Source organism: Anguilla rostrata, chromosome 6, assembly GCF_018555375.3.
Source record: "Anguilla rostrata isolate EN2019 chromosome 6, ASM1855537v3, whole genome shotgun sequence".
NCBI classification, from domain to species: domain Eukaryota; kingdom Metazoa; phylum Chordata; class Actinopteri; order Anguilliformes; family Anguillidae; genus Anguilla; species Anguilla rostrata.
The window spans coordinates 17,915,624-17,938,867 of record NC_057938.1 but is presented as its reverse complement, the minus strand read 5'-3'; the positions used below and the strand labels follow the sequence as shown (position 1 = coordinate 17,938,867).

At 40.0% G+C, this 23,244-nt stretch overlaps 3 protein-coding genes across 6 annotated transcripts in view; all 3 read right to left on the bottom strand.

Moving 5' to 3' along the window:
• The window catches only part of slc7a14a (solute carrier family 7 member 14a), an 80,813-nt gene extending 79,389 nt beyond the window's left edge, over positions 1-1,424 (bottom strand). For 2 of the 4 annotated variants that reach the window (XM_064338763.1, XM_064338761.1), the window contains exons 1-2: positions 1,281-1,423; positions 31-131 (exon numbers count right to left, since the gene is read on the bottom strand). The gene's annotated coding sequence lies outside the window, so the exon portion shown is untranslated. Of the gene's footprint in view, positions 1-30; positions 132-1,280 lie in introns of all 4 variants that reach the window. The other 2 variants (XM_064338764.1, XM_064338765.1) reach the window with 2 other exon arrangements.
• A 2,174-nt stretch (positions 1,425-3,598) lies between these two features.
• rpl22l1 (ribosomal protein L22-like 1) lies at positions 3,599-5,727 on the bottom strand. The gene is made up of 4 exons (XM_064338751.1): positions 5,605-5,727; positions 4,623-4,727; positions 4,191-4,312; positions 3,599-3,849 (listed from the first exon to the last, which is right to left on the bottom strand). Exons 1-4 carry the CDS (start codon positions 5,722-5,724, stop codon positions 3,705-3,707), a joined length of 492 nt encoding a protein of 163 aa, XP_064194821.1. The 5' UTR covers positions 5,725-5,727; the 3' UTR covers positions 3,599-3,704.
• A 2,405-nt stretch (positions 5,728-8,132) lies between these two features.
• On the bottom strand, positions 8,133-18,652 carry eif5a2 (eukaryotic translation initiation factor 5A2). The gene is made up of 5 exons (XM_064338750.1): positions 18,533-18,652; positions 16,522-16,711; positions 16,265-16,369; positions 14,899-15,030; positions 8,133-13,306 (listed from the first exon to the last, which is right to left on the bottom strand). The coding sequence occupies exons 2-5, from the start codon at positions 16,687-16,689 to the stop codon at positions 13,244-13,246; spliced, it is 468 nt and encodes a 155-aa protein (XP_064194820.1). The 5' UTR covers positions 16,690-16,711; positions 18,533-18,652; the 3' UTR covers positions 8,133-13,243.
• Between the last annotated feature and the right edge of the window lie 4,592 nt (positions 18,653-23,244).

Sequence of the window (23,244 nt, the reverse complement as noted above, 5' to 3'; positions counted from 1 at the left end):
CAGAAAAATGCAGACACATGGTAGGCTCACCTTAACCCGGTGCACCATGTGTATGGGTGTGTGCTACCCATTAGCCGCCACTGCACAAGGCCAGGCCTTTTGCCCGTCTTCTCCAAGAACTGAAACCACTGCTAAAGGGAAACAATGCATGAGATCGAGGCACAGAAAAATAAACAAGCACTTGAAAGGCACCTGAAGTAGGTCTACAAAAGTGAAAAACCACCAGACAGACCAATCCATTCTGATCTGTTCCTTTGTGATTGGTGCAGTAACATAACCACGCATTCTCCGGTGCTTAATGTAGCCTTCTGAAACAATATTACTGTTCAAGTTCTTTTTGATGGCATGCTGTTGGACGGATTGTATGAGAGGACACTGAATATAGAAGAAATTAGGAACAGAGCATTGTATACCTTGAAATGCTTAACAAACGAATCACTGCCCTTTAGAAGCCAGTTTAGTGTGTGCAACTATGAAAGTTGGTGCCAGTCTCAATATAAATCACTAATATGCAGGATTGTAGCCATTTTAAATGTATTGCTCCCCAAGAGCAGCTATTGTGATCCAAGAGTATATTTTCAAATATAAGCTGCTGTGACATCTGTGAAAATCAGATATGTGCGTTGTCAAACATACAACTTGAACATTGTTACTCAACATTTTGCTACTTTCTATTGCTTTGGGAGAAAAACACTTTCCCTTGAAGAAATGGAAGAACAATGAAAAGGAAATAGGTTCAGATCCAAATTATTATTAAAATGAGTTTATTAAAAGTTTGTGGTTAAAAGCTATAATATAGCACTTTAAGTTCGAACATCAGTTAATTCATTTGTACTTAAGGCTGGTGAACTAAGAGTTAGTGGCCTAACATTTGGTAATGAAATGGCCAACAAAATAACATACATTTCTGATCAATAGCCCTAATACAGAATGTATTGAATTTCACGAATCTTAATTTTTGTGTTTGAAAGTTGGAAAGGTTTTGATTTCATTTCCTAAAAATGTGTTCGTTTGACACCAATTATGATGACGTTGTGGTTTTACATTTCGATCATTGCCTCTCCCTTTGCCTGAACAGGGGTAAGAAAACGGAAAGTTGGAAAACCAACGGAAAACGGAAAACCAACAGCAGTATCTACGTACAATTTAACACAAGTACGAATTTAGGCAACTTTAACTTATTTTTGTTAGTGGCGACGACAATAGGATTGCAGTGCACGCCGTCTAACTAAATAGGGTCGCCTACAATCTATTTCTGTAAATAAATGCATTACACATACCTGTGTTGTGCTGGAGTGTTATTAACTGTGCACTGGATATTCCACGACGTAAGGGGTTAGGTCGCTCATGAAATCTCGTGGCGTATGGGAAATTGGCGAGAATTAAAGTCTGAAATGAAAACGCTACGGTACTCATTGTGACGCAATGCAGGTAAGCAGGTGTGTTAATCTAAAAAAAAAAAGACAATTAAAAGAATTTAGATAGGCGTTTAATAAAACTAGTTTCGATTAAATGCACACATCGTTAGCAAACGAATTACACAGGTAAATAGCGTAAAATGTTTGGCCTACGACTTATATTAGGTTTATATGTGTTTTACTGCGTGGTATTAAATGTAGTTTTGCTGACACCTGGCGGCGATATGGGCAGCGCCATGTCCATGTGTATCCGATATAGGCAAGAATGTCTATTTTTAGAGTTTTCAACAAAAATGTATTGTGTACATAAAATTTTGACTCTACACCACCCTGAATTTTTTTAAGCTTAATGCACTTTTTTCTAATTATTTATTGTTTTTTAGTTGAAGAGCTATGATCTATTCCCTCAAAAAACTTAAAAATTATTTTCCCCATTGTTGAATAAATCTGGAGAACCTTGTCCAATACTGCACATACATTCCTCAGGAAGCTTGCCTTTTGTTGAAATATTATAATGCATTCAAAGATAATAGAATGCATCACCCAAATTAAGAGATTTGTAAATGGGTATGTTTTGTAATGCAGTTAATTTTAGAAATAGTACTTGCAGGGTGACAATATGAAGGGCAGGGTTGAAAGGCATCAGTCTCATTTCACCATATAAATTATTCCTCCTCTGTTGTTGAACCTACAAACCATATATGTAAAAAAAAAAAAAGATTAAAATGCTAACTTGCCTTGTCATTTCGGACTATGGGGAATAAGGCAACAACATTCACACCAGATGGTGATTATGCAGGATAAAAATCCCTAATGTATCAGAGACCGCAACGGACCCTAGTGGACATTGTCGCACAAAGTGGAATGGAATGCGGAAAGTGATATGTTTATTTTACCACGGTCAGGACAGGCATGAAAACATTTCCAAGCTAGAGGTATCTGCACATAGATATGCAAGTGTAGCTGTAGCAAAGTCAGCACCAGCTTGAAAACAACAACCTCAGATCTGAGTAAGTGGCGGGCATCCATCCAAGACACTATTGTGCGAGTATGGGCATGGGTGTGTGACAGACTGGCAGGGGAGGTCCATAAACAATGTAAATGCCATTCTGCACTTTCAAACTGCCAACTGCTTTTGAAAGAAAGCTGGTATCAGCTGAAAGCCTGCTGGAACAGCCTCATTTACTAGTCATATTGCTGGTGCACTGAGCCTGGGTTTAAAGGGGGACAGGGACATGGTTTGAAGACAGAAGGAGAAAGATAACTAGTCATTTAATGGGATAACAAATCCAACTAATACTTGAGCACCAGCTCATCCACTTGAGTCTTCTGTATGAGATACACTTTGGGCAAAGGTCAGTGAAGGATACAAAACCCCCTACGTTGCCAGAGCCAAGTGTCATTTGATTTTCAGAGCACCACCACCAGTGCACAATCTGGGAATTAAACCTGCATCATTCAAGCTGGAACCATGTATTCTAAACCAGTGGTTCTCAACAGGGGGGCTGGGACCCAAAAGGGGGCCCTAGGGAGCTGCCAGGGGGGCCCTGAGATGATAGAACATTATTGAAAGCTTCAACCACAAAAGATCAAGACATGAGTAATTATTCAGCTAAACAAATAATACAAAGCAAGAAATTAATAGTATATAAAATATGACCTTTTTACTTTCTGCAGACTCACTTGTTTGCTATGAATGGGGAAATGGAAAAATAACATTTTTGCTTTGTAAATATTTGAGGATTACAAAAATGCCAAGTTAGTTAATTGGAATAAGCTTGACTAACTGCATTGGTGTATATACAGATGGAGTTGTGATGACCTCTCTGCCTGTCATTATCACATCTCCTGTGGGGGAGGGGGGGGGTCCTGGAATATTTCCATGGGCACGGGGGGGCCTTGGGGGCAAAAAGGTTGAGAACCAGTTCTGAACTACGGTGACGCATGTACCACTGTGGCACAGTGGTTTAGGAGCTGCGGTTTTGACTTCTCAGTAAAATCCAGTATGTCAGAATAGCCAGCAGTCCAGCTTTATTTGCATATTTCAAGCTAAAGCCTATATGCATGCTTCTCTTGAAAATGCAAGAAATGCAAATACGGATTCCAACCTTGACTCGTTTATTTCAAGAAAAATGTAATTCATACAAATGTTTCAAGAGAAATACACAACTGGGCATAACTGGTTTGGAAAATACATTTATTTTCAGTTAAGCTACTCATCCAGGCATTGCGGCTGGATACTGTCGTCATTTTGTCCATGCCTAGAAGTCCTCCAGAGCTGGAGGTTTACTCGTCAGTCTCAGATTCCTCATCATCCTGGCTAATCTGGAAGTAACGCAGCTCATAGCTCTCCTTGTCTGAGGCTACCACTCTCAACCAGTCCCGCAGGTTATTCTTCTTCAGGTACTTCTTGGTGAGGTATTTCAGGTACCTGAGGAGGAGAACAAAGGTATCTTTAATCCTTGTGCCAATGTATATTGTACCAACCTGGCTTTTAAATTTTTTATTTATTAGTTCAATCAAAACAGACTTCATGGTACACTCCATGTATTATGTCCACCACTTGCACATTACTTTTTTTTTTTTTTTTTACTGCTCCAACAGAAACTGATTAATGGAGTAGATTCATATACCTGCTGAAATGCCTTTAAAGGAATTTAAATCTGTAGATCTAGCCTTAAGATTCAGTTCATAATTCAGTGGTGTTGAGACTATACTCTACATGTGCAACAAGCCTACCTCTACAAATACACACAGATAAGCAAAGATTACCTCTTGGAGAACTGCTTTTCTGAAGTGACAGTGATTTTGTTCTTCAAGCGAGCAATCTGCACAATATTGCCCAGATTCCCTGTTTTTCCATTGACCTTTACCCTCTCCTTCAGAAAGGACTCCTACATGAATGAAACAGAATCACAATTCTAGGGAAGGGAACCCTAGACAAACTAGGGAAGAGAACCCTAGTCATATCATACCGTTAGCCATGCAGCATAAAACATGTAAATAAATTTCCATCTGCAAGTTCACACATCAGTTTAGAGCTGACCACAGATAGACCATTTAGCTATATTTTATTGATGCACCACTCTAATCATCAGCACAACCAGATATTCCAAAGGGACAGACAGGTTCAGGCAATGAACAGTGGTTCTACTAATAACTGATACTTGGGACCAAGTAAGTACTATATTACTTTTAACTTACAAAGCTCCCAGAGTCCAAGATTCCATCCTCAACAGGGTGGGTGAGGTCAAGAGTGAACTTCCAAGAAGCCCTCTTTTTGTCCTTCTTTACGATGGTTTGCCTTTTCTGAAGAATTGGGTGGAGGGGTGGGGTGAAGAAAAATCAACTACAAATTAGGACAGCCTTCATAATTTTTTTTTTAAATAAGATGGTCCATATAGTAATTTGCTGACCTAATGCAGGACATACAATTCAGTAAGAATCAAATTACTTTATTTTTTTAAAATCAGCAGGATCCCAAATGCTTATGTGGACACCTAATAAGTACACCATATGTGGAGTTCCTAGGCCACGTAGTTACCAATAAGCTCAATCTGCACTGCCTCTTGTTGAAAGAAAAAAAAAATTGGAAGCAAGTTAGACTAACCTATGAGTCTAGAAGGAAAGAAAACCAGCGCACAAATATAAACCCTGGAGCAAGATTAAAAATACTAATTTAATGATAGGACTATCATTTGTTAAGTACAGTCGACAAATATCATGTGAACAACTCTAACCAACTAGATCCGGCCGGAGCAATTAATTCAAGTCAAGAACATTCCATTTTATTTGTATAGCGCTGTTTAGAGACACAATATCAATAATAATTTACAGAGGAAATGCAAAAACTGGGGAAACTCTCGTAAAATACGGTAAAATAAATAATTTCGTCATTACAGGATTTTATTCAGAGGAAAAATCAGAAAAGGACATGGTTTGAATGTGACATTTGGCTGGATTCTACTGCGCTACCAGGAGAGCTCACACGTGCTAGATAGCTCTCCGTGCGTGCCGGTATACCAGTTGTCCCGATTTTAAACTAAATTTATGGTTAGAACCGCCGACACCAACACAATAATTAAACGCTGTACGGTCAATATTGTTTCCACCCTATACATGTTGACGCTATTTGCCAATAACACGACGACTAAACAAAATACGCTTCACATTCGGTGATACATACAGGCGCCATGTTGAGCTTGCGGTGAAAGAGGAAGTCGAGTGTTCTGCGCAAGTAATTTGTAGGCGCAATGACGTCAGTGCCACGTGTTAAAATGTAACTCAGTTCAAGAGAGTGCGTCATGGGTATCCAAATTGTATAGATACGCAATTTGGACAAACGGTTAAATTTTCTTATTAAGGTGCTTTTTATGTTTAGAGGAATTATTTACCCTCTGAAGCCACAGTATGTCAGAAATGGCTAGGTATGCCAGGGAAAATAAAAATCCCGTGTTCAGGTTGTGACTATTGTGACTACATTGCAAACAATTTGATGAAAGGGAAACAACATTTTTTAAGTTATCAAATTAAACACCAAGGTGATCATAAAAAATAAGTTACATTACCCAACAGAAATAATTTGAAAGGAGAGTGAAATAAATAACAAAACAAACAAACAAACAAACAAAAAAACACATAGGACAAAACCTAAAAATGTTTAAAAAGGAAAAACATTTTTCAAATACACACGTATATTTCAATATTCATGTATGTGACCCAGGTCTGGTATGGTGTGAGGTTGTTTGACAACCAGTGGTTGTTCAAACTATTATTTTTAAGAATAATAATCATTTCAAGTGTGATAAATTTGAAACATTATAAAGTTTTCTGGCCGTGCTTATGTTCAGTTTCCCCTTGGCAGTGCTTGCAATGACAGTGGTTTTGTCCTTGTTATTTTGGCCATCGTGCTCTCTCCTGAACATGCACAAGGTGCCCAGTCCTTGCAAAACACACACCTAGGTGATGACAGGCTGGGGGAAGGGGTCAGCGCAGCAAGCTGTTTTTTTGTGGCGGGACCTTCCTGTCCTGTTTGCCAGTTTCAACACCGTTATGTCAGCTGGCTGTGGGGCGAGGTCCGTGGACTAGTGCAAAAGATATATTCCTGTATCACTTGAGGGTCCATCATATTCAGTGTGTATCAATGCATTGCATTTTTAGGCACGGACTGTGCAAACAGGATTCTTCTAAAAAGAGTAAACTAATAACAATGAATTAATCCCAATGTATACCACATACTGTTCTCTGCATCTTCTTTGTTACGTTGTATAAAGAATACCAGCAATCATATTCTGAAAGACCCATGTAAAACAAAAGCCTTTCAGTCCAAATAAGCAGGTTGGAAAAAAAACACTTCTGTAAACATATAGTTTCAATTGCACAGAATCTCCCCTCTGGAACTTAAGCAGCAATGTCTGGTCAGGACCATTGGTGAGCGTCAAAAACAGTAGGACCTGAGAAATAAAAGGTTTCAGTTTACATAATGAATGAAAGAATGGCACGGTCACAACCCTCAGGGAGAATCAAAGAACTGAGGGAAAAAAACCGAAATGCCTAAAAAAAGCAAAACAATGCTTTTCTTTGTTTGAGTGCACAATGAACTGACTGCAGTGTAAACCAGCCAGCCAGAGTACCCCCTCCCCCCCTTTCCTCCCCCTCCCTTGTCATAACTGCTCACTGCTCTGGACTCTCGTCAGGACTAATGTGCACGATCACTCATCGCACGTTCTGGGCCGGCGGCCAACGGCTGGCTGTGAGACTAATGACGGGAATGAGGCTGGAGCAGAGGCCTGGGCCTCTTCCCTCCCCGCACAATACTTCACCCTATTTAGGTAGCGCAGCCGACTGGCTTCAACCCCTCCGCAGTGTCGCTCGGCCTTGGCTCCTGCTGGCGATCGGGCAGCAATGAGAAGCGTTGTCACTGCCCCCGCCCCCACCCCCTTTCACGTTCCCCACTAAACTGGTATTTGGCCCACATGCTTTTGAGTGAATGTGTAGTTTACACACTCTTAATCATACACTTATATCTTGCATTATATCTTTGCATTTGTGTGTGTGTGTGTACTCTGGTAGTTGGCACTCAACTTTGAGGCATTCAAATGAGCAAGCCCTCCATTTTGTCTGAGTTGGCAAATGGTTATTCATTTTAGTGTAGTCCCTAGAAGTCCCACATTGCACTTCTGCCCCATTATAGTGTTTCCTCTCTACCACCATTCAAAGAGTTCATAGATTTGCAAAATAACTGATGTTATTTTTGTGCTCCACAAATGTGCTCCAGAAGTACCCTGGCTGTATATACACTAGTAGTTTACATTCTCTCTCCCCCCCAAAAGCTGTGATCATAGAATTCCTACAGTGAATAAATGTTAGACCAGTGAATCATCCCCCAAAAATGAGGTTCTCTATTCCAGATATTGCAGGAGTCAATTGTTCAAAAAGAACCCTTTTCTCCCAACACAGCCAGAAGATGACACAGTTCTATGCCAACTTTAAGAGCAGGATGATCTTAACTTAAATCCAAACAGAACAGAGCAGACCTGTTAAGTATAACTGAAACATAGGAGCTTATTTTCCAGTGATTGACTACTCAATACTTTTTCCTGTCGATCACCTGGGTTTCGATTTATGCCAGCTCATCATAAATAAAAAAATACGGACTTTATTTTTGGTTCATGGAAAGATGGAATGAACACACAAACAGACTTACAACAGGTAGCCAGTTGAATGCACATTTTAATGTTTGAATGGCTATCGTTAGTGAAACATGTCAACCAATTTCCTGGTTATTGCAACACAGGCAAACGTTCCAGCTTCAGTCATACACCTTGTATGTATTGTTAACATTAACCAAAAAATTTACATGCTGATTTTTGCCCCCCATTTTTTATTGCTAATTATTTTTCTCATTTTTACTCCGACCCCAACTGGGGTTGTGGAATATATCAATAACCCCTTTGTCTTTAATAAATGTTCAGTCACAAACTCTCAGAAATGACCAAATGCCCAAACAGGCCCTGTAAGCCTGGGTACAAATTGTGATGTTCCTCATTACACAGTATAACAGACTAGTCAGTACTGGTGATGAGCTTTCTGGGGCCCCAACAGATCTACTTTGATTTGCCCCCTGGTATCACTGAGACGAACACTAAAAACTGGGGGCTACAAGAAGACCCAAGTCCACATGAATCCAGATGCCAGTTTTGAATGCCATCATCCCTAATGAAAGGTCTCAAAATCCCCACTCAACATGTGGATGTGATGTTATCAGTATGCCACATCACAAGAATCTTCAAATATTTTGTTAGCTGGGATTGTCCCTTGATCAATTCCGCCAGATTTTTACTTTGTGTGGTCCCAGAAAGCTCAGTTCTGAAACTAAAATAGTTCCAACCCCAGCCAATAATGGTCATCTCAGCCATTTACTGCCAACTGCAAAGAAATTCCAATGGCTGTTACTGAGAATGTATTATCTAGTTAACTACTGCCATATTTACAACTAATTCGACACTGTTAACCTGAGACAACCCACACTTTCAGAATTAAAGCCACCTCATCCAGTCAATGTTTTCCCATTACAGTTTAATAAGCCGTCTGAAATACTGTCGGTCTTGGAAGAGTATCGACAACCAGTAAACCAGTTTTTGCTTTACTTCTGTATCACTTTTTAAACAAGTTCTGCACATTAAGCTACGCAAGCTGCAGTTCATTTCTCCTGTCACAATACATCTTTAGACAACTTTCTATAACAAACAGAAATGTAAGTATAATTACATTTACAAAGATAAGGCAGGTTGTTTCAACTTTGAACAGATCTGGCTTACATAGTTACAGTTGCAAATACACTGTGGCATTGACAAACCTGTGAGGAACAGCTGGGACAGAGAGGTTTCCCCTCACCCTGGTTGTAAAAAGGGAAAAATGAATTTGTTCGTGACAAATTCAGGTCAAATGAAGAATGCCTTCTAAGAGGGGAAATCATTTTCTTGAATTTTTTTTGTTCCCAAAATGCTCAGATTCAACTCTCAATTGCTCCTGGTGCTGCATTTCACAATTTCAAAGCACTCAGGCAGACTAATCTTCACTCAACCGTAGTTAAGACATCAATGCACCTTTTGCTTATTTCGGTGAGTGTGACCTGGTCCTCAGCTGAAAGGTACATGGTCATCACAGAACGATTAGGTGAGGGAAAACAACCTGCCGCCAGAGCTCCTCGTAACACAACAGAAAAGGGAACAAAGCGATCCCAGACAGATTTCAAGGAAGGAAAATAAAAGCTTTTTTCTGATTCGCCACCTAGGAAAATAAAAATCCTTGAAAAAGGTTACATTTTAGTTGCATTCAATATAAGCAAGCAGTCCCAGAAGACTGCGTTTCGAGGTTTAAGTGACATGCTTTCAACAGCCATAATAAAAAAAAAATCAAAATAAAACAAACAAAAAAATATTAGGTGGGGGAAATCCAATGTTGCAAGCTACATCTCCAAACAGGCAATTTATCAGTAAGACTTATGACTATTTTATTCTATAGTGCAACAAATGTTACCCAACACCTCAAGGTGTCAAACCTTTGAAGATCACGTGTGCTTTCTGAAAGCAGCTGATCGCCATTTCAAATTGACAGGCCAGGACTATTCACAGGAAATAGCAAATATTGTTTTCTTTTTAGGCTAGAGCCAGGGCCAATGCAAGTTTACATGCCTAAATATTCCACACTTTAAAAGGGATGGGGGGGAGGGGCTCAGGCAAAAACAATTGGTCAAAAACTACCCTCCCAAAAAAGGCCCCAGAAACAATTCGTAACACTGTAGCAGCCAATTAAGGGTCTAACAGTTTCCAATGCATTTCATGATTAACAATGACTGGCACTGGATACCAAGTCCACAACAATTTGTGACAAGTACAATTTAGCATGAAGACCCCTCCCCCCAAAAAAAATAAAAATAAGAAATTCACCATAGCCAGCCCCAGCTCAAATTGAAATGTATACAGCGACACCATAGACCTTTGCTCAGCCACTTCTATGTAGGGAGTCTTGCATATCATTGTATAACAGGTGTGTATTTGCTGTAACCTTGCTAAGATACAAAAACTGCCTCAGTTTTAAACTTGCCAATTGCTGGTCATAAGAACAGTTTCCTAACTGCCACGTCATACTCTAAAATACATCTGGGATATGCAAGAGGGGCGATGGATAAATTTGATAAGACAAAGCTAAAAAGTTGTAAGCTTGTGCTTTGCACTTTGAAAACTCAAAAGCCTCAAAGTTGGTCTTCACCAAAAGTGGAAACAATTTGAAATCATGCTGCATTTACACACTACAGCCATTCTATTATTTGAGATAGTTTCATTAAGTTAGAGGGGATACTCCTTTCCTCTAGCTTATCAAAGTAAATTCTCAAAAAGCAAGCCAGACCAAGTTCAATTCACTTCAAAATTTTGACAACGTAAACTATGAAGTCAATAATGAGCTAGACATAAAACACCAAGTAATGCGTCAAGTGTAGAACGATTCATAGAAAAAGATAAACCAAACATTCAAAGAAAAAAAAGAATTCAGACACCAGGATACATGAAATCATCCAGAGACTGAATATTCTCAACAATGCAAATACCTTAGAAGAAAAAAAAGCAAACTTCACCTGAACTCCCCAGTACTTCACTGGAAATCAGCATAAAACTTTGAACTACTGAAATCTGAAGTCAATTTACATGAACATACTACAACTACACATGGGAACTCCAATGTAATAAAACGCTAAATCAGACTGAAGACCGGTAATTTCAGATAAAACAAATGCAGCATCGACATTTCATTCTGCAATAAGCTAAACTCATTATGGAATGAAATTCACTAGGATACAGGTGAGAGAGGTGAAAGCAATCCAAATTCTGGGCAGTGATCTGCATGAAGGTCCATGAACATCTATGGGAGGAGACATGAGTTGATCATGTATGAACAAATTACATCTTTGCTCTCCAAATCCAAAATGATGAATCCCATCTCCCATTACCATTCAGAACCCTTGAAAAGCTACAAGTCAAATAAAATTCTTGTACGATTAAGACTACTGCCACTACAAAGCAAGCTTCCAATTTTGACAGCCCCCATGTTAAAATGAAAATGTATGCAACCCATTAATTGCACTGGCCTGACCCATGCTACAGAGGATGGCAAAATCTGAGATGGTTCAACGGTACTGTCAATGGCAGCCCACAAAATTTTTTTCCAGGTACTGCAGACATACAAGTTAGAGTACGTACATGTAAATGAACTAACAGCATGTACCAACAGTCATAGGGACAAATAGGACGAATAAAACCTGGCTCATGGAAGACTGTTCACTCCATAAGTTACCCAAATTTCATCAAAACTAGTTCAAATTTCTTTAAGGACAGAATGCCACTAATTCTGCCTGAAAGGTTATTCTGTTACAATTCATAGATTGCTGGTCACTCAACAGCAAACAGCTCTGCTGGTCTGTCCAGACTTGAATCACTGAATCTTAGATTTCATCACTAAGCTAGGAAGACTGATGACAATTGGGCATTGGTGACAAATTATTTCAATTTCCATCAAAATACCACACTGTCCTTGATTTAACTTTTTTTTTTTTTGAGGACTCAAAACCCCAACAAGCTACATTAAAATCTGAATCATTAATATGAAGCATTCAGTTTGATTGTGAGAAATTCAAGCCCTCTCCCACAGTCAAACATTGCTTCACACCCTTCCCCCCCCAAACCATTATTTCCCACATCCCTCCCAACCAGAATTAAACCAGGTCACCTGCCCTGTTCGTTATAACGCATAATATCCAAAACCAGGTCCCATCTAGAAGCCAAACAAAACAATAAGCAGGCTTACAAGGGGCAGGGAAAAAAGAAATTAACTGGAAAGTTCCATCACTCATCTTAAATCACTGCATGGTAAATACATTTAAAGAAAAAAGCAACTGAAAAGGTTTTCTATTTTTTTTTTATTTATTTATTTTTTTAATCTTCTGTCTGGTGACAAAGGCCTCGAGTGAGAAAGAAAAAAATAACTTTTTTCTTCTTTTTACTTAACATCCTTCCCCAGACCGAACCCCTCGTAACATTACAATGCATCAGCACAACATTCAGCAAGCCTACCTAAGTTCACACATGTACAGGCTTCGACACGGTGGTAAGGTTGCCAATGACGGCCAACAAGTTGGCATCGCGTTCAGAGGTAATCGTGCATGGCCACCAGATCTTACTTGGCTGCAATTTTTCATCTGCCATCGTTAAAAGGCAGACTGGCATTGATATAAATCACTGAAGTTTTTTTTTTTTTTTTTGTAGTAAGTATATGTTCGTAAGTGCCAGCTATCCACATTGAGCCTTCCATAAAGAGCTGAGTGTTTCAGGGCATTGCAGGGGTACTGAAGTTAAGTGTGAAACGCTATTCTGGGGCAAAAGAATTGAGGTGTAAAAAAATAAACAATTTCAGTGTCAGATTGACAGGCTTTGTACAATAATGCATGTTTTGACAAAAGGAATGCATGCGGGTACTCCCAAAAACTAGCGGATCCCATAATTTTAAACATTCAGGAATGTTACGCAGAGAGAGAGACCACTTCGAAGTATTAAAAAAACAACAAAAAAAAAAACAAAACAAACACTTCAGTGATTCGGAAGAATGCCAATCAGCCAACGCAACAGCTGTAGGAGTCCAGCACAGTTTTGGAATAGAAACGGAAACCATTTTGAGGTTGCTTGTGAAGGCCATAGCTTTGGTGACAATCGGAACCAATATGTTAAGATCTGTAGTATAGGCTTCAGCCTGAGCAGCCAGTCCATCCCTGTTTACTTGCCCATGGCCTTGATAGCTACTGCACATTCCTCCCCCATGGCAGACAGCACAGAGATCTGTGGGGAGGGAGGGAGGGAGGGAGAAATCAGAAAGCGTTAGTCATTTTCCCCCAAATGGCACAGTTCAGAACTAGACACCGCAACCTCTCATAGCAAGCAAAATGAATGCATTAAAAAAAACGATAAATTCACAACCACAATCTGTTAAAACAAATGTTAAGACAGTCACACCAACAACACAAAATGACACAGGTTCACGCAATGGAGTCATGGGGCCTGTAACAGCATTTGTAAGGTGGGCTCGAAAATAAATGCCTGATTTGTGAAATGCGCCCCTATTGACAATCGAGCAAACTACCTTGCAAAGGAGCACCAGCATTTCTTTGCCTTCATAATGTTGGTCAGATTTACAAATAAAATTCAACTTCATTCTTGCAAGATTCAACTGCTGCCAAATGTTCAATGCCAATGCTGTCACTGGCTTGCCTGCTGGGTAGAGCCCAAGGGTTGGTCCCCATGCCTCTGTATTGCCCAGACCATGAAAGCACAAAGTAAATACAACTCACTAACAAACATGGACAACTGAAAGCTAATACAACACTGGACTTAAACAATGTGTCCTGTCGAAACAGCTGAAACAAGTAATGCCATCAACAATCATGTAGCATCCACCCAAAAGGATAAGACAATAGAATGTTAGTAGTTACATTGCCACCACAATCTCCTCATTTAAAGCAATGTGGCTGATTAGGCCAACTGAGTTAGAAAAGTCACTGTGTCCCATTACCCAAAGGCCAGGAAACTACCAGGCAGGAACTCAAGTGGGCACATGGCAGTGAGCATATTTTCCAGTCTGAACAAAATATCTGGCATCGGAGGTCCCATTACATCCTTTTTAAGCAGATGCGAAATACAGAAGCTGAATGCTGGCTAACAAGCGATAACAGGCAATGACAATAGCTAGCGCGCCGATGAAAACAGTATCCCATCCACCCCAAAAGTACACAATTATAAAATGAGCAACATGCAAAATAGCTAAGCTTGTGAACTGCAATTGACATGTTTACTGAACAATTAAGACAGCACCTGCACTACCTGGTTAAATATAATAAAACCACTCACTTGCATCAATCAAGGTAACTGAAAATTATCTGGCTTTGTCTTTTTAGACTTCAGAATCCAAGTTGGCAGCAACTCAAAACCTTTCTAATAAGCAAAACCACCACCATCTCAGGTTACAAAGAGGCTTTGAAAGACTTCAAACTCAGTTGCCAACCTCACATTGACTTCGAAAAAGGACGACACTTAGGCCCTACCGAGCCCAGAAAATCCACTTAGAGCAGCAGCTGCTCCACGGCAGTGATTACAAGCAATGTACTGACCCGGCCCAGCCATGCTTTGCATACGATTAAGTCTTCACTTGTGTATTAAGACAACACGCAAGGAAGCATGGTTGCCGCGTCCCCTTAACTTGTAAATCAATCTATGGTAGTGATACAATGCCTCCAATTTGCTTGTTTAGCACTAGACCGATCGTGTGGACAGTAACATGCGATTGCAAATAGTGACCTAATAAACCCGGCCTGTACATGGGAAAGCATCATAAACGGGCAGCGTTTCCCCTCAGACCCAATCGGGGGCGCACTTACCATAATCTCATCCCCGGCTTCATATTTGGCTGTGATTTCTTTTCCCAGCTCGCCTTCAGGCAAACGCAGGTCCTCTCTGACATCGCCATTTTCCCGCATCAGGGAGAGGTAATCGTCGGTAATGCCAATTAGCTGTTCAACAAGAAGCAGGAGACAGATTAGTGGTTCAGGTGTTCATTTGGTGACTGAGTTGGCCTACATACTGGCCAGCTAACTAATGTTATAATTTCCTTTTTTAGGAGTTGGGTGAACTTATGGATATTTTAATTCAGCAAACTCAATATAGGCCAAGTCTGACAGAATGACTAAAAATTTAGGATAGTTTACTCAGATTGACTCATTATAACTACAGGCAATTTGTGCCATTTTCTTCATACCCCAGTGCCAAACAGCAGTCAGGTGTTGATTAGTCAAGCACCTAAGTGCAAATGTGTCCATCTCTCCTCTAGCCCGGCAAAAGACCACAAATTAAAACAGATTGCGCTCGCTGTCAAAATGCATCACGCGTTGTGCTTTCTACACCGAGATAGCAATGTTGCAAACCTGACAACAGCAGCAACAATCAGCACAGACACACTTTCATGAGCCTGATTTTGGCTCATATGCTAGATGAAGTACACTTCCGCACTTTGTCTTCACCCAGAAGGTTCCAGCAGTGACTCTTCCTAATACTTGCATGATAATTCCGAGTCAGCAGACAGGTGACAGTGACGGTCTCTTGCGAGTGGGGGGTTTTTAGGGAAGGGTATGACCGTATCGCACCTGTGGCTGTCATGCTGTTGAGTTAGTCAGAAATGCCACCACGGCCATAAATAATTCACTAGAAAATGCATGAACCCTTGGAAACCTGAGAGCAATCCAAAGGCCTTAAGAGTTCTGATACCTTGCCTATTAAGAGTAGCAACAAAAACAGCACACATAACTATTACTAGTATGAGACTCAAAATCCCACAATACCTGTTGTTCCCAGGCAGGCAGCTCACCGGGTGTACTACAGAGTGAAAAAGCAAGGGCTGGCAGAACTTACATTTAAGTAAGTCTGTGCTCTCCAAGCAAGGGCTGTAGAGGCAGGGGGTGCGTAACACTTTGTTCTTATAACTAACAATCAAAACAAGCTCCAGTGCGGTCTTAATTTGTCATCAAGTAGACTGCCCAATGAACAAAAACGGTGAACCAAATATAAAAATCAACCCAAACTCAATTACAAACAAGTAATTATGGGTAGGCAGAGATAGTAAACATACCTGAAAACAGATGGGTTAAGCGCAGTAGCAGGAGTTTAACGACCCAAATAAAGTATCTGGGAGCAATTATGAAATGACCGGACTGAACATTTGCAGCACTTTTTGAAGTTGGTGAAACTCACCTGATAGTCATTTCTCTTGATGTTTGGGACGTCCATGTTGTGGGTAGAAGGGCAGATATCCTCATTTTTCTTACCAGTAAAAATGTCAATTCCAACCAAGTGAACCTACAAAGAACGGTATGCATCCAGTTTAGTCTCCCATTAATTAAAAGTACAACTGCAACTCCCTCCATTTTTACAGAAGCAGGAGTGACCAATTACATCCCTCCTACCCATTTAAGAAATGAAAAAGTAAACAAACATTTGACGCACGCTACCTTGGCGTGGCCGTGCTTGCCGGTCTTGGAAGTTGACATTTCCACAATCTTGCAGGGACGTCCCTTCAGAACCACATAGCCGTTTTTGCGCAGAGCGCTGCACTGCATGGGGAAAGTTGAGGAAGCCCCAGCATCCCCACTGGTGAAATCGGTTTCGGGATCTGCCATGATGGATCGACTCTAGGGGGTTCTGCAAAACAAACGGTACTACAATCAGTTTGCTAGCGACTCGAGCGCAGCACTGCGCAACAGGCCCTCTGTTGCTCCCAATATACCTTCAATTTGGGAAGTCAAAGGGTGACAGGAGATAATCGTATAACAGAAGCAGAATCAAAACTTTAAATGCCATTTTCGTAGCTTATTTCATACATTTATTAACGACTTCAGAGTAAACTTTGTGGCGACAAGTGCTGCCAAAGGAGTAAACCCAAACCATCGGCCAAGTGAACTTATTGAGAACCGTTAATTGGCGACAGTAAGTAATTGACAGTAATTGTATTCAATAGTAACGTACATAAACACAAACCGCTAGCCATTTAAAACCACAACACAATTATTCTTGCTTGTGAAGCATCAAAATTTAAAAACTAGCTAGCAAATGTATCTTGGTAGTCATCGTTTAACTAAAATGACAATCATGTCAATATGAAGGCGAACGCCAAGGACAGACATTAGAAAAGTTTTCAGACTTCAAGGGCTTCGTCTAAACCACAAGCTCAATGTTTCAGCCAGTGCGTGGTCTCACAGAAAACGGGGGACTACATGTACTTTTTCGATTCCCTTTCACTGTCCACGTGTCCTTGGTGCCAGTCTTATACGATGGGAGCGAAAATAAGTGTAGCCAGCGAAGAGCGTTGGTACGGGACATGCAGCATCCTGCATATTTCACTCGTGACCAATCAAGCAAACGAAAACCAAAAAGCAACCATATTCCGTACAAGACTGATATTGTAGCCATTCGTTACTCGTCACACTATGAGATGTAAATGCATAGGACCCAAACCTGATGGCTAACAAACTATGTTAGCCATTTGGCTAATGCAATGTTAGCCAGCTAACATGACCATTCTTGAATGAGAACCAGCCAGTCAAACTAGGCCAGAAGAGAAACCATCTTATCACAGGTCTCCATTTCATTCAATTTGGGACGAGATGAATAATCCAAGCAATGTCAATGTAGCAAAACGTTAAACGATACGCAAACATTGGTCAAATACGTGCAAGCGCAAATGTTAATCGCAGAAACTGCTAGCAGCCAACTGTAGGCCTTATAAAGTTTGCCAACTAATTATCGATAATTGAGAACTGCAGCTGCTACAAAGCTAACATTAGCTCGCACATTAGCAAACGTTGGAATTGGCTAGCAAATAGGATCGCTCGATTATACGTCCCACTGCAACACGTCTGTTGGTAGCGAGCTAGAGTTATACGTATCCTGTAAACTAATTCATAGCTAGGCGTCCGAACGGCAATTAGTAAAAAAACTAATGTTTTTATTGCTAGCTACATAGTTAGCCAAGTTCTTGCCATAAGCTAACATTACTTAGCCAACGAGCCTTGCGATTACATTCCGTAACGCAACCACCGTTCACAAGCCAACTCTAGCGAGCTCATGACAAAAATCTCAAGGTTTTATTCTTTCACACCAATAAAACCACCCGTTCACATGTTAAAACTTAAAAGAACGTACGCAGAGACAAATAACGGATTTGAGCAAACATGCAAAGTCTTCGCTAAGAGAGCGCGTTTGGCCTAATCATGCTTTTTATTCTAAATAACGTTACCGTCATCAACCAGCAGTAGGACAGGGACAGAAATAAAAAAACGAACCCACACCCTACCCTACAGCCGCGCCGGTAAGATATACAGTACTTCTTACGCTTTCCACCCTACTTCAGTCATCCTAAAACAAAATTGAACATATCAATGTAACAAAGACTCGCGAACAAATAGTTAAAAAGTATTTATTTTTTTTACTGCGGAGAGAAGCACGCGCCATAACAACCCTTACCTTCCAACAAAAAGGGATCGTTAATGCGCAGGCGCACCGAATTTTACTGCAGCAGCCTTTGCAGAGGGGCGGGGTTAATAAAGGCACCCTGCAGTTTCCGGTTTTCTGCAAACCACGACGTAATGAAGATGTGGGCGGGTTAGGGGTGGGTGGGTTTTTTGAACTCGTCCGGAATGCAAATTATGTGTTATATTCAGAAGAACAACTTTCGCGCAATTTGCGGCTTTACGACAAAATAATAGTTTTACATAAAATAAAATATGTATCTAATCAAAATACATCTAATCATGTAACCATGATCAAAATGCTACAACTTGGAAACTCTGGCTAGTTCTGTCACCTTTAAGTTTGTTTACTGACACAGCACATATCTACACTTTTACTGCGAAATGCTACATTTAAGGTAATTGGGTCGGAGGTTTTGGTGTTCGGCATTTTTGTCCCATCCTTTAAAAGGAAGTTATAACTTATAATATAAGATGCTGTTTTACACCGGCACCCGTTTGTTACAGATTGTTCCTGGAGAGTGTATTAGGTAGTAAATAATGCCATACTGCCCACCTTGGACTCAATTGCAACTATACATATGGATATGGGCAAAAAGAGAGATTTTCTTTCCAGTTACGTGACTAGCACGAGCACACAATTTCTTACCAATAAATAAATAAATAAATAAATAAATTAATTAATTAATTAATTTGTCAGTGTGTCCTCCCATACGGAAAATGACATATGGAAATATATGGTATCCTCATGTATTTTAACATGTATTCTAATATATGTACTTCCATTATTAATGTATTATTACACATATATTTTTACATTATATATTCACATACATTTCAAGTATATTGTGAAACTATTTAAATACTCAAATGGGCAACTTTTGCATATTTATGACATGTATTTACATATATTTAAATATAACGATATATTAATACTTACACATATTCACGTAGTGTTAATATTATGCATATGCTGAAACATATGTTTAAATATAATGAGCTCCATAATGTTTGAGACAGACTTATTTTTATTTTTTATTTTTTGCTCTCTACTCCACAATTTTACATTTGTAATCAAACGCACATTCCCAGCTTTTAGGGTATTTTATACACTGTTTCACCGTGTAGCAATCACAGCACTTTTTATGCATAACTGTGCTGTGTCAGGGGCAGGTAGCACTGTCGCCTCATAGCAAGAAGGTCCTGGGTTTGACCCCGTGTGTGGAATTTGCATGTTCTCCTCGTGTCCGCATGGGTTTCCTTCAGGTAGGCCACTCCGGTTTTCTCCCACAGTCTAATGCAGGTAAGCTAATACAAGACTCTAAATTTCCCATAGGTATGAGTGTGTGTTAGTGAATGGTCAGTGAATGGTGCGTGTGGCCTGCAATAGATTTCCTGTCTAGGGTGTATTCATGTCTCTTGCCCAATGCATGCTGGGATAGTCTCCACCAACCACCCCACCCCCCCCCCCCCCCCCCCCATGACCCTGCTCAGGACAAGCAGATGTAGATAATGGATGAATGTGCTGTGTCATTACTGTGTTTTGAAAGGTTATTGCTCATTTGCTCATGAATTATTTAGCATAGGTTAATATTTGTTGGCGAAATGCAATAAAAGTAGCACATGATTTAAAAAAACCCAAGCAAGCTTACAATTGGTGAATGCTTTACAATATGATATTACAATGAGACAAGGAGTAGGTGTATGGATAATCGTTTCTTAAGCACAGAAGACACAGAAGGGGGACACAGAAGCTTCCGTCTTGATATTTGTTTGCACCTATGGTTGACAATCGCTGAATAAGGAAATTTACCATGAGACTACTCAGTTGTTCAAGAAGGAACAGAAGAAAACTTATGAATAAAGCTTTTTGAAATGGTGAACATCAACATCAAATAGATAAGATATTTGTCTTGTCTCCTTTTGATTGTATTACCTCAGTTTATGTTAAAAGAGTGCATTATACACCTTTGGCTCCAGGCCGTTGTCTCATTTTGATTTTATTTCACCGGACTATGGTAAGAAAGCGCATTACACACCTTTTAAACACAAGCAGCACTTGTATGTATTAAATTATGTCTGTAGAGGGCAGTATACAGCAGCTTTAGAGAGGCTTGAAGCCAATGTGGAATTAGGCACCTAAAATGTGAGAGTGCAATTCTCTGTATCCTTCCCCTCACAAAAATCCTTAATTGACACAATTCCTTCAGGCTAATATTTACTGTATTGCATGATATAATGTACTGAATAAGCTATCTTTCTATTATATTGCTTCCATCTACATCTAGAGCCTTTAATCAAGGTGGAAACGTGCCTTGCCATTGGTATGACATTCATCCCTGAGAAAAGTTTTCAGATACATCAAATACTGTCATGAAGTTGGTCTGCACTAGTGGCAGAATAAGTAACAGCTGTACAAAAGAAGGCACCTTTACAAACATGTGCAATACAATTTATTCATAGATTGTTTCATAAATATGAAGAAAATATTTGGCCCATATGCACCACTTGAATGGATGGTAAATGGACTGCATTTATATAGCGCTTTACAATTGATGCCTCTCATTCGCCAGAGCAGTTAGAGGTTAAGTGTCTTGCTCAAGGACACTTCAACACACCCAGGGCGGGATATGAACCGGCAACCCTCCGACTGCCAGACAATCGGTCTTACCTCCTGAGCTATGTCGCCCCATGGTGATGATGGTGTTGAAGATAAAGATAACAAATGACAGTCAGGAGCTCCTTTTTATAATTTAATAATACGACCGGTCGGGAAGAGGTACAAGTACAGTCTTCAAAAATATAAAGTCCAGTATATGAGTTTATATAGTTTTCAGAGACAAAGAACTGTTGTTCCAGCCTATGAGATTCATGTAATCATCATATGTAAAGATTCCATTTACTAGCCAATCTTAAGCAGGGATCAGGGAGTCCATACTAAGACTGACCATGCAGGCCTAGAGGTCCTTTAATCCCCTAAAGTACTTTTATTTATACCACAGCTGGAATCTATCTCGGACCCTAGCTTACATTCCAACAGGGACAGGGCATGGGGTGAAACAGTGTACACTTAGATAATATAGGCCTTTAAATGTACACCTTCAGAAGGATTTGCAACCAAGTACTATATATGATGACTTTAAGATTATGGTAATTTGTTGAATGAATTTGGGACTTTAAAATGGGGGACTAAGTACAAAAAATGCAGTAAGTCCTACACAGACCACCCAATACAGATGTACATACCCCCAAATTTAAGCTGACAGTCTGTACTCCAACCTCGTATTAGTCATCATAGTTTCATTTCAAATCAAATGTGCTGGAGCACAGAGCCAAAACAACAAAAATTGTGTCACTGTCCAAATACTTATGAACTGCGTTGTGCATTTCGTTTTTTAATTTATATTTTGATTCTGTGCTTACTTTATGGAGGTCCTGTGACTGAAAGATGCTTGTCTGATCAGTTTAATCCAAGCAATTTTAGCCTCACAAAACACTGCTTAAGTTTCCACTGACTCATCAGATTCCAGGTTTGAGACATTAATAATATACTATCTTACCACAGAGTCAGTTCAAATGGAAGTAAAACTCAAGTTGACATAAGGTGCTCCATTAACATTAATGGCCCACAGTTGCCTTTTTAGACATGAAATTTGAGTGTCTAGTTGATGAACATGCAATTTTGTCTAAGTTAAAAATTAACACACATCTGTTCAAGTCATGCTTTCAACGGAGGAAAGACCAGTTAACTGTTAATAATTATTATGAAAGTCAAAATTCATAAAAATGTTTTAAAAGGATTATGTAAATGATCATTTATCATATATATGTACTACATGGCCAAAAGTATCTGGACACCTGACATCCAACATCTCATCCAAAATTATAAGTAATAATATGGAGTTGGTCCATTTCTTGCAGCTGTAACAACCTCCTCTCTTCTGGGAAGGCTTTATACTAGATGAGCACTGCAGTTGGGGAAGCACAGAATCATCTAGAATTCTAGAATCATCTGATTGTATGCTGTAGCATTAAGAACTAAGCACTCGAACTAAGCGGCCTAGCACAAACCATACAAACAGGCCCGGACCAAGGGGTGACCAGGTACTTTTGGTCTATAGTATATATATATATACATATATATATATACTCATCCTACCATCCATCCATTTTCTATACCTTCTTATTCTGGTCAGGGTCACAAGGGTTGCTGGAGCCCATCCCAGGATGCATTGGGCGAGAGGCAAGATTACACCCTGGACAGGTCAGCAATGGCAATCTATTACAGGTCACATACCATTCACTCACACATGCACACCTGTGGGCAATTTAGAGTCTCCAATTAGCCAACCTGCATTGGACTGTGGGAGCAAACCCACGTGGACACGAGGAGAACATGCAAAATCCACACAGAAAGACCCAGGCTCGGTTCATTCATATTTCTCAGCCTCATAATGGTTTCCTTGACTTTCACTGGCACAAATCTGATCCTCATATTGACAAATGGCAATAACAGACTCCAAAGGACATCAAAAGCCTAGAATCAAGACTATATACCGAAAGGTGTCCTATACCTGCAAGGAAGCAATTGAACACACCAAACTAATCAGAAACCCCTATGAAGCTATTTGTCCCAATCATTGAGGTGCCCAGAAGCTGGGGGGGGGGGGGTCTATGTATAAAAAGTGCTGTCATTTCTATATGGTG

Excerpts from the sequence above, each read along its gene's own strand:
- rpl22l1 (XM_064338751.1), bottom strand. The coding sequence starts at position 5,724 with ATGACGCACTCTCTTGAACTGAGTTACATTTTAACACGTGGCACTGAC. Across the intron at positions 4,728-5,604 it reads GCAAGCTCAACATGGCGCCT|AAAAGGCAAACCATCGTAAA; the intron begins GTATGTATCACC and ends CCAATTCTTCAG. Across the intron at positions 4,313-4,622 it reads TCTTGGACTCTGGGAGCTTT|GAGTCCTTTCTGAAGGAGAG; the intron begins GTAAGTTAAAAG and ends TCATTCATGTAG.
- eif5a2 (XM_064338750.1), bottom strand. The coding sequence starts at position 16,689 with ATGGCAGATCCCGAAACCGATTTCACCAGTGGGGATGCTGGGGCTTCC. Across the intron at positions 16,370-16,521 it reads GCAAGCACGGCCACGCCAAG|GTTCACTTGGTTGGAATTGA; the intron begins GTAGCGTGCGTC and ends CGTTCTTTGTAG. Across the intron at positions 15,031-16,264 it reads TCAAGAGAAATGACTATCAG|CTAATTGGCATTACCGACGA; the intron begins GTGAGTTTCACC and ends CTTGTTGAACAG.